At 45.7% G+C, this 11,020-nt stretch overlaps 1 protein-coding gene across 1 annotated transcript; it reads right to left on the bottom strand.

Annotated features, from left to right (window-relative positions):
• Window positions 1-3,271: 3,271 nt before the first annotated feature.
• LOC113216350 (uncharacterized) lies at window positions 3,272-7,362 on the bottom strand. Its single transcript, XM_026436100.2, has 4 exons — window positions 6,001-7,362; window positions 5,358-5,605; window positions 4,464-4,638; window positions 3,272-3,888 (listed from the first exon to the last, which is right to left on the bottom strand). Exons 1-4 carry the CDS (start codon window positions 6,803-6,805, stop codon window positions 3,704-3,706), a joined length of 1,413 nt encoding a protein of 470 aa, XP_026291885.2. The 5' UTR covers window positions 6,806-7,362; the 3' UTR covers window positions 3,272-3,703.
• Between the last annotated feature and the right edge of the window lie 3,658 nt (window positions 7,363-11,020).

Below are 11,020 nucleotides of genomic sequence, written 5' to 3'. Positions count from 1 at the left end.
GGCCGTCCAGCGCGCTGGCGGGCTCCGCGCGGCGCGCGCAACGCCTCGCACGGGACGACTTCTCACATTGTTTCTCAAAAACCCGTGCACCAAAAAAATCCAAATTCGGCAGGTGGGTCCTTGAAGGACTAATCTCAATGTCAATTCGTTTGCCTCCTACATTGCCTGTATTGCCTACAATGAACCCATTGACTCGGCCACAACAGATGTTTTCGTGGGCGCTTTTCGTGGGCTCTGTCACGCTGTAGCCACATCCTTTATCTACCTAGTATCAAAATCTGAGATCGACATCTCCAGCGGTCGGGCTGAATCGAGGGGTGAACAACTCGGCTGAGCCGGGGACAGATGAATATATTACAAAGTAATATTGGGAATACGAGTAATACAAAATTACGAGTATTACAGATATTATCAAAGTATTACAGGTATTATAAGGTATTACAAGGTATTACAATGAATTACAAGATATATTACAAAGGTATTACGAAGTATTACAAGGTATTACAAGGTATTACAGGGTATTACAGGTATTACGAGTCATACAAGTAATATAAGTAATACAAGTAATACTTGGTAATACAAATACTATAAAGTATTACAACGTAATACAAGGTAATATTGCGTAATATTGCGCAAGTAATATATGGTAATAGAAGGTAATACAAGGTAATACATGGTAATACACGGTATTACAGGGTAATACAAGGTAATACAAGGTAATACACGGAATACAAGTAATATCAGGTAATACAAAGTAATACAGCACCCCGGGACAGAGGAATACACGAGATGTTCACCCCTTGGGCTGAATTACTACAAACGCCGGACCTCTGCACGGCCTGTTTTGTACCGGACCAGAAAATCTCACTCCCCTACCGCACCACCTCATGCCCCGCTGCCGTGTCCAGGGTCATGGTCATATATGCCCAGGTCTCAAAAGACCTCTCAGCTTTCACGGCGACTCACGTGAGCCAGGGGGCCCGAGTGGAGGCAAGCAGGCAAGCCTGGCTGGTGCGTCGTCAGCTGAGCTTTCTGCCTGTCCATCTGTCACCGTCTGTCCGTCTCCGAAACGTTGGGTCGCCGAGATCCCCGAGTCGAGGCTACCGTAGGGGGAATGCCACGCGTTGCGCCTACTTGTGTACTGAAGAAGCCGGCGATATTACTGACGATGGTGGTGAACAGCGAATACGGCTTTGTTTTCCCTCCGTAAAAACAGAGAGTACCCCCAGAAAATGCTTTCCTTGATTCTCAAAAATTATTGCAGGATGAAAATTAAAATTAAGTTTCCTTCGCCAGAGGAAAAATTTCCTTATGTTCAGGAATTTTTCTTTGAGGTAAGGTAAGAGTTAATTTATCCAAACTTTAGGTCGAAATGTCAATGAATCAAAGAAAGCATTTTCTGAGTGTAAATGTAGAAGACTGCTTGGGGTCTGCGCCCGCCACCACCGCAACATGCCTTTTTGAAACGTCAGGCCATATGATACCCTCAGCGAGTGCCGAACGGCCGGACCTCCTTATCGCAGGAGGCGCGCAGCACCAGACAGTGCCCTGCACACAGATCAATTAGTGGTGGAAGGAGTTTTCTAGGACAATTATTATTATTTGTACTACCAATCTGTCCTCGTTTTTCCGATCACAGCGAAATGTCGATTGAAGTCGTAGGCCAATTTTGAACCTACATTTGAGCACGAGCCCCTGGCCCGGGTAAGGTGTAATGTAGGATGTACATTACACCTTAGGCCCAGGGCTGAGGCGAACCCGGCGCGCGGCGCCTCGCCCAGCGTACGCACAACACGGACGTGCGGCTCGGCTACGCACGGCACGGTTCTGCATGTCGCAGGTCCTCGGCGCTCCCCGACAAACCTTAGTTGGTGGCCTCTATGTTGCGGCAACCAACCGCTACGTTGCCTACGTTTCGGCCCCGTGTACGTTTTCTGGCGTCGTAACGACAACCAATAAATATTTAGCAGCCTAGATCCCTATCCCGACTACACTACTTGTAAGATTCTATGACACGATCCGTCCACATACACAGAATGTGTGCGTGCAGCTTTCATCAGCAATTCGAAATCACGTAACGTAAACACGTGCCGCTGAGGTGCATCTGTTCAGTGCAACGAGGTAGCCGTGACACGCAGCGGCCACCTGCACAGGCTGTCTGGAGGAGACTGCCATGGGCAGCGCGACATCGCATCACGCTGCCATGTGGCACAGACGTGCGTCTGTTCGTTGCCACGAGGTAGCCGTGACACTCAGCTAAAACAAACATTGGCACCGCGATTTCACGTTTTGGGTGAATGTGGCAGCTAGCCTTGCCTCTCCGGTCGCTGTGACGTCTGTATGGTATGTGTAAGCCACGTGCAGGGCTGAGCGACACAACGTGTAAAGCCAACGTGTTTTCGAGCTGCATTACTACCGTGCCAGCACCTCGCTGAATTACGTTGTGGCTTGGCTAGGAAGTAACCTGCCAGCATGTACCGGCATCGTGCACAGGTGAGCAATTAGCAATAAACAGTACGAAAAAGGGTACGTTTCTACGAGACATTTATTTTCAGAAATACATGCAGTTACAGAGGTATGTGTGCACGTACATTTTAATGACAAATATATAATTATCTGAAGACGAGAGCTTTATTGTTTGATCGGACGGTCGTATGTTTACTTTTTAAAATGGGAATACAAGAAGCAAGCACAGTCATCGCATGAAGGTAAGCTAAGGCGAAGCATCAGAGTTAATTCACAATAATAATCGAGAATTGATTAAATAACTTGGTAAATTAAGGTCAACTACGTAAACTATAAGGCGAAGCATGAGGTACTAGTTAATTCACAATTATAATCGAGAATATACATAGCTATTCCTGGAAAGATGAAGAAAGGCAGGCATTGAATGGCTTTATTTTAACTGCCGTTTTCCATTGCGTAAGGCAAAGTTCAAAGTTACTTAAAAGTGCAGAAGTACTAAGGTTACGTATACTAGTAATCGTAAGACTTATTTTATCGCATATGAACGTAAACTAAAGCAAAGCATGAGGCTCCAGTTAATTAACAATAATAATCGAGAATTTGCGTGGCTGCTCGGGGAACTATGAAGAAAAGAAGGCACGGAATGGCTTCATATTACTGCAATTTTCCACTGCGTATTGTGAAGTTGATTTAAAATGCAGACGTACTTCACAACATTTAATATAAGTGAAGTCAGGATTTCTGCCGATTAAGGCCCTACGCCACAGTTAAGGTCCCAGATTTTAACATATTGTTATGGATTCTCTTTCAGAGTTAAATCACTTCAATTCATGCAGTCGTTATAACTATAACGTTATAACTATAGCTACCCATTTCTTACAACCACTGCATGAATTGAAGTGATTTAACTCTGAAAGAAAATCCATAACAATATGTTAAAATCTGGGACCTTAACTGTGGCGTAGGACCTTGATTGGCAGAAATCCTGACTTCACTTTTTATGAAGTGTTGTGAAGTACTGCTTCATTTTAAATCAACTTAAAAATACGCGATGGAAAATTGCAGTAATATGAATACATTCCGTGCCTGTAACAGCTAGGTTATTTACTGGCAGGCATTTATTGCCATCTAACGTGAAATATGATATCAATTCAATCAGATTTTACCATTCACAGTAGAGAAATAAAATAAAAATCATATGCAGTATTTTAACCAATATTTGAAGCAAAAGAATTCCTTAATCATCATTTTGCCCTACTGTTGTATCACTACCCTCTTCGTCATACTCCCGATCCCTTCTCTCTCTACTCTCCCTTCTCCTCAGCCTTTTCTTCTCCCGCGAAGGCGCGTCCTTCAGCCAATTCCCAGTCAACTCCATGACCTCCTTCACGGTGGAATCCTTGAAGCGACGGCGAACAGCACCTGCAGGATAAAGAAAGAACACCGTTTATTCCGCGCTGAACCGGGTGCTTTGGCGAATAAATTGGCGTATGGCGGAAGGCTCAAGTGACGTACATGTACCAGGTGGCTGATTTACTCCGGGCACTTCTGTAGGTATGCTGTACAGCATGCAGGCGTGTGGGAGGGCTTGCCTATCGTCGCTCACCGTAGCCTCTTACGGCCCCGTGCGAGTATGCAACCCGCCCGCACACTTGCATGCGGTACAGTACAACTTCAAAAGTGCCCGGAGTAAATCAGCCCCCTGGTACAGTGAAGGTTAATCAACAATGAGCGATGACAGCGTGCTCTGTGTTCGATGCGAGAAAAGATGGAGACTACTTATCTCCATAAGCCTGCAACATAACTGGCGCGAGCAGAAGGTGTCCAATATGATAGCCAGCCCCCTGCTTGCGCCAGTTCCGTCCCCGTCGTAAGGAGATGATAATTATCCATCACTTCTTGCGCCGGTAACAGAACTTCCATGACGTCCCTTGCGCACTGCAATCGCCTATTGTAGATGGACCCTCCATCACAATTTTTTTAAAGTATATACTTACACATGACTGCCTTCAAGAGAGAGGTACCCATGAAAGCGTCCTTGCGAGGCTTGCCAGATCGATGGATCCCCTTCATACTCTTGGTTGAGGCGAATTCATCAGTGAAGAGTGTCTTCATTATGGCGTAGACGGCATCTTTCGGACTTGTACCAACAAGGCCATACAGGAATGTAACCTGAAATACATGAGAATTGCACCTTGAAAGTACCTTGTAGATCACTTCGCATCGTTCACAATGGCCAGTCTCGCATGTGACATGACATCGAGATCACCGTTCACCGTCGGAGATCACATACAGGGTGTAACTCTTGTCTTCTCGTGACAAGAGACAACCGGACCAATTGTGATGTGATAAAAAGTCCCCGTAAAGTTTGTTTGAATCAGTAGACTTAAAACTAGAAGTAATCTGTGCCCCTTTTTGTAATTTTGACCTCAGGCAAAATTTTGTGTTCTACGTTGACTTTAAAACAAGTCATGATTTTTTAAAAACTCAACGTAGAACACAAAATTTTGCCTGAGGTCAAAATTACAAAAAAGGGGACTGATAACTTCTAGTTTGAAGTCTTTTGATTCAAACAAACTTTACGGTGACTTTTTATCTCATCACAACTGCTCAGAACTCTGCGCGCAAGGTCCAAACTGGATGTAGGGTGACTCTTTTTTGCAATTTATGGCCGATATCTTGCCTTCCCCATGACTTTTTGAACCTTTCATTGCAGAAATTGAATCAGAAAAAAATTATGCTTCATGTGACCGAAACAATCCATTTTCAATAATTTTAGTTTTTCCCTCCAAGCACTGAAGAAATCAGAATTTTGTCACTTTACCCCCCCCCCCCCTTTAAGATCTTACAGCACTAGAAGTATTAATTCTTCTGAAGAATCGAGTACTTACCACTTTGTTGAATTCCTCCTTATCAGACATCATCGTGTTGAGCGACTTTTCTCCATCTTTGTCCGTCAGTGGCAGCTTAGGAATGTCCTCAGCAATGTTCGACTCCAATGGAGGAAGAACGCAAGACAGAATTTTCCGCATTGTCTGCACGATCGTCTCCATGGTTTTCGCATGCTGGTGCATGCTGTTCTCAACATGCTCGACCCGCCGCAAGTTCTCAGCCATCATGCTTTGTAGTTGCCGTAAACCTTGAAAAGAAACAATGACATGTTAGGAACAACAAGTCTCATGAGAGCGGTCAGCTATTTTTGTGTCACTTAATGTGTATGATAGGTAAACCGCACAAAATAAATTTGCTAGAGCAGCCCTATTACTTTATGACACGACAATTTGTGCCGAAATATCTTTCACTGTGTGTCAAACCAGTACTGTCTATTGCTCTCTCCTTGGGACTGTGACCCTCCCCACTGAGCCACTCTAGATGGGCAGCAGGTAGCCGAACAGTCTCACGCAGAAAGCAATAGACAGTACACTTCAGCAAAATAAGAACAACATTGTTAGTGCCCAATTAACATTACGAAATCATCTCCTGCAGCCACAGTTACAACCTGTTACTTGCATGCGATATATTCAGGAAACGCACCTGATGAAATAGAAGGGGAACAGCTTCCAAAAGTTAGCGCTCGGTAGGCCCCCTTGTCCTGTGGCGTCTTGAAAACGCCATCGCTTGTCTCAGACATTGAGGGCGACATGCTCTGTAATGAGTCGCTCGGTGAGGTACACAGCTGGTTTTCTGCGGCCTCTATTTCCGTGTCTATATCACGCAGCTCTCGGTCCAGCTCCCGTTCTGAGAATGATGATACGAAAGTCGACATGTCAGTCTGCCGACTTCTCTTGTGAATGGTATGCGCAGAACCAAAAGCTGCCGTCCTGTCACGCTTCCTAGGCGAAACGCGGGAAGATGCAGCTGTACCGAGCAGTGGTGAGGCACCTGGTTTTCTCAAATCACCCTCAGGAATCTTCCGCGGTGTTCCAGCTCGTGTGGCCTTGGCCATCTCAGTGGAGTTTTCCACAGCTTTTTTCTGTGGACTTTTCTTCTTACGTGCATCATTTTGGGAACCATTCTTTGGGCTCTCAGACAGGGAAAGTTTTTTGGGTACATCTTTCGCTTTCTGTGGCGTTTTCCTCGGCGTTTTCCTTGGCGTCATACTGGCCGTCTCTCCCGACAGCCCCATTGCCTCGTCCCGCTCCTTCTGTGGCGTCTTTCCTTGAACGTCACTTGACCCACCTGACTTCTGTGGGCTCAGTTCCTTGACGTTCTTTCGTGGACTGGTGCCTTTACGAGGAGGCGCTGCTACTCGGGTGACCTCACCCACAGTCGTGTTCTCTTCGTCCGATCGCTGAGATCCATCAAACACCTCATCCCAATCCTTTATCAAAGAACTCATGAGGTCACTCTCCTTCTCACAATTAATCAAACCGTCTGTCTGGCTGACAGACCTCTTGCTGGTATTGCTGCTCTCAACGCTCTGGGAAAGGAAGCCTTCATCACATGACAGTGCTCTTTCCTCCGTTAGAGAGAGCAAGTTTTCTACACCGTCCACATCGAACTCATCCTCATCTGAAGAGCCAGAAACCTTCCCACGATCAATCCGGGCCTGCTTCGCTGCCTGAAACCTTCTAGACCTCGCTCGTCTTATATGAATGGCCTCAGCTGATGCGTCACTATCAACACCGTCGACGTTTGAGTTCTTTTTCAGTGCAGCTTTCGCCTCCTCCAGCGAGGCTGTAAAAGAGCGTCATTACGTTAATAGGGCTACTCATACACCAAAAGACTGATTGAAACAGATGGCATCCCAGAGGACAGTAATCTTTCACGATTAAAATCGTCATCTCCACGGTCAAATATGACATCATGGTGACATCATTTCATGTCATCGTGAGGATATTGACTGTCAAGATGTAACAATTTCACCAAATAGTGTGATCTTGTCATACATGCCATCAAAACAGATCTTAAGGGGCCGATCACAAAATACGTCACGCATTTCTGCAAATGTCAACCACCCTGCCCCCCCTCCCCCCCACACATACACTTTATGTCTTATGAAGATTCCTGTGCGCGCATTGCCTCTTGCAGTTATGCCTGCCATTTCAATTCATTCTCGAGATACCGTGCGCACAGGACAGACACACAGACAGGGGACTAACTTTCTGATCACTGGAGTAATATGCTTCGCTATTGCTCAGCAAAAAAAAAGTTGCAACTTCAACTCTGCATGTTCAAGCGTTAAGTTTTTAATTTATAAAGGAGCATCTTCGTTTAACCCTTTACGTCACGGGTTTTGTCCAGCTGAAAAAAAAACTTTTCATATCGATTTTCTGGTTGGTTTTCACTTACTGATCATTTTGAGTTTTGTCCCGACGCTGTAACGTTAACCGTTTGGATTTTAGCCTTGTGTATCAAAAATGATACACTGTGACGTTAGGGTCATAATTGACAAACACACAAACTTTGCGCTAGAGTGGTATTATGAGCAACAAATATTTTTAAACGACACATCTTAGCTCTATGGAACACCTTTAGGACGATCATAACTCGTTTTGTTCGAAATGGTTCGGAAATGCGGAATTTAGTAGTTTGGTTTTCAGAATATTTTTGCTTTCCACCGTTTTCCTACGATCCAAAATGTGTCATTCCGGGGCAAAGTGGTTTTTCATGAAGAGTAAAGCTTGCTGAATCTAGTGGCACTCGATGCCCCAACCTCACATAAAAACTAACCCGGCAAACTAGAGTGATCAAAAATGATACACTGTGACGTTAGCGGGGATGTTGTGACGCGCGACCCGCGGCGTAAAACCGATGAGCACTCTTTATATTTTACAAGTGTACATGTCTTGCTAGTGATCCCGCAACCCGTACGGTGCCAACCATGTTTTTAGAACCGCGCTGTGACCAAATTTCGCATGTATCAAAAATGATACACTGTGACGTAAAGTGGATGTCTGGACGCGCGACTCACGTCGTGGGGCTAATGAGCACACTTTATATTTTACAAGTGTACATGTCTTACTAGTGATCCCGCAACCCGTGCGGTACCAACCATGTTTTTAGAAACGCGCTGTGACCAAATTTCGGATGTATCAAAATTGATACGCTGTGACGTTATGGGTATGTCTGGATGCGCGACCCGCTGGGTAGACCCGATGAGCACACTATACACTTTACAAGTGTACGTCTGCTAGTGATACCGCAATCCGTGCGGTGCCAACCATGTTTTTAGAACCGCGCTGCGACCAAATTTCGCATGTATCAAAAATGATACACCGTGACGTTAGGGGGTATGTTTTGACGCGCGACCCGCGGGGTGGACCCGATGAGCACACTTTATATTTTACAAGTGTACATGTCTTGCTAGTGATCCTGCAACCCGTGCGGTGCCAATCTTGTTTTCAGAACCGCGCTGCGACCAAATTTCGCATGTATCAAAAATGATACACTGTGACGTTAGGGGTGTGTCTGGACGCGCGACTTGCGTCGTGGGGCTATTGAGCACACTTTATATTTTACAAGTGTACATGTCTTGATAGTGATCCCGCAATCCGTGCGGTGCCAACCATGTTTTTAGAACCGCGCTGTGACTAAATTTCGGATGTATCAAAAATGATACGCTGTGTCTGACACTCCCGTACAGTTCCTGTAGTGTTCCGGGTGCTCTGGACTAGCCCAATATGCTTCACATGTCATCCACAAGCCTCACCACGTATCAATGTACCATTAGAATCTCATAGAAAAAATGTCAAAAAACGACAAAAAAATGGGACTCTACGTCACGGACGTTCATTTTTGATACACACAACTTTGCAAGCGTGTCACAATGCGAGTTTTTGAGATATCCTCGATCTGTCTTCGGCGCTGCCTACTTTGGACCTTTGCCAACAAAACATGACCACTACCATGAAAATCCGACCCCCTACCCACAGCTATAGGCGCTGCAGTTAGGCCCTGCATGGACCCCCTCGCAGGCCTGTTTTTGGCGCGCCACAGCAACCCACCCAAAGCACTCATGGGGTCGTAAGTGGTATGGATAGAGTCGTCTGGACCTCCTCATACGTATCCATGACAAAAACGTGATGTACCTCACAAGTAGACGGCTCCAGGCCGTGTTTTAGGAGGTGTATCAAATTTGATACCTTGTGACGTAAAGGGTTAACGTACCTGAAGATGCTTCCTTCTGGATTAATATCACATAGAAAGTGACGCCAGGCTCCCTTTAGCACCCCCCCCCCCCCTAGATGGTGGCCAGTTACACTTTCCCAAAACTGCTCTTTCGTCGTCCACTTTGCCGATTCCCTTATTCTTTACCCACAGCAAAGGAACTGTAGCCAAACTACCATCTTCAGCAAGAAACTCTACGTTCACAAATAACTACAAAAAAAAACAAGTGTTAGTGCGCAAGGACCTCTTTTCATCAACAAACCTAAACGTAACATCTCACTCAAAGGTTTATACACGCTAAACACTTCACTAAAAAAACAAAAACAAAAAAAAACAACTGTAGTGCTAAGGACAGCGGTTGCTTCCCCAACGACATTTTGCTCTTGGAACGGCCTCAAAGACATTTGTCGTCGAGGCCTGGTCTTGGACTATGTCGTTGAGGTATGTGCGTGACGCGTGTCCATAGGACAATCCCTCCTGTTGTATACCGAAGAACATATGTAATACACTACACACTTCCCATTGATCAAAGGTCTCATAAAATTAATTGGGAACTTTCATATAATTAAAGTTTTACATTCGGAACTCGAGCAATGAAAGCGGATACTGTATGAGCTGATCCACTCGCGTGAGTGCGCGAGGGAGCTCTGCAGAGCTGATGATGTTCACCAGAACAGTCAGACTCAGAGTCTCCAAAACTAGGTGACCAGCATTTCTCCCCTGCAATGGAGCGCATGGGATAAAACTCGGCACAGAGAAAGCGGTGTGGGTGGGACATGTGATGGAGACCGGGACAGAAATGATCAGCGCGAGCTAATGAGTAGCTGATGAGGGATGCCACCTAGCAGCGTCTTCGGAAGCTGGCCGCTCTTGTGTGCGCGGAATAACGCACGAACCGCCGCTAGGGCAGTGACACGTGCGACAAGAGCAGCGGAACGCTGTCATTGGTCTACGGTCACCCACCAACGACAAAGCTCAGAAACACGCCTACGCCTGTTCTCATATTTACAGTATATTTTTTTCAGTGTTTTGCATTACTTTGTGCCGAAAGGTCTGCTCTGTATCAAGCAGCCATACAGTTATGCACAAATTGTGGGCATATACACTCGCCAAAACAATTAGCGGTCCATTTTTTTACGCTTGGATTAAATTAAGTTCCCTAGCACCTAGGAAGTCGAGATTTGACATAGACATGCATCCATTGAGTCACAATGGGCACATTTGAATGACTTTCATTTGCTTTCGCTATGCAATCAAGTTTTCTATCGTTTCGACGAAAGCAGAGTTGTCTAAAGCTATGTATATGCGTTGTCACAAGAGCTTAAATATAAGTTTCAACCTGCTCGGGTTGGCAACCGTGCGAATGATGAAATCCTGAAGGCCAGACAGAGCACTGTGCCATCCCCATCCGTCCCGTGTGCCCTGCGACCACCTGCCAACCGCA

Source organism: Frankliniella occidentalis, unplaced genomic scaffold (assembly GCF_000697945.3).
Source record: "Frankliniella occidentalis isolate FOCC.00 unplaced genomic scaffold, Focc_3.1 Scaffold68, whole genome shotgun sequence".
Taxonomy (NCBI): Eukaryota; Metazoa; Arthropoda; class Insecta; order Thysanoptera; family Thripidae; genus Frankliniella; species Frankliniella occidentalis.
Note: the sequence above shows the minus strand (reverse complement) of the source record. Positions and strands in the feature narration are given on the sequence as shown.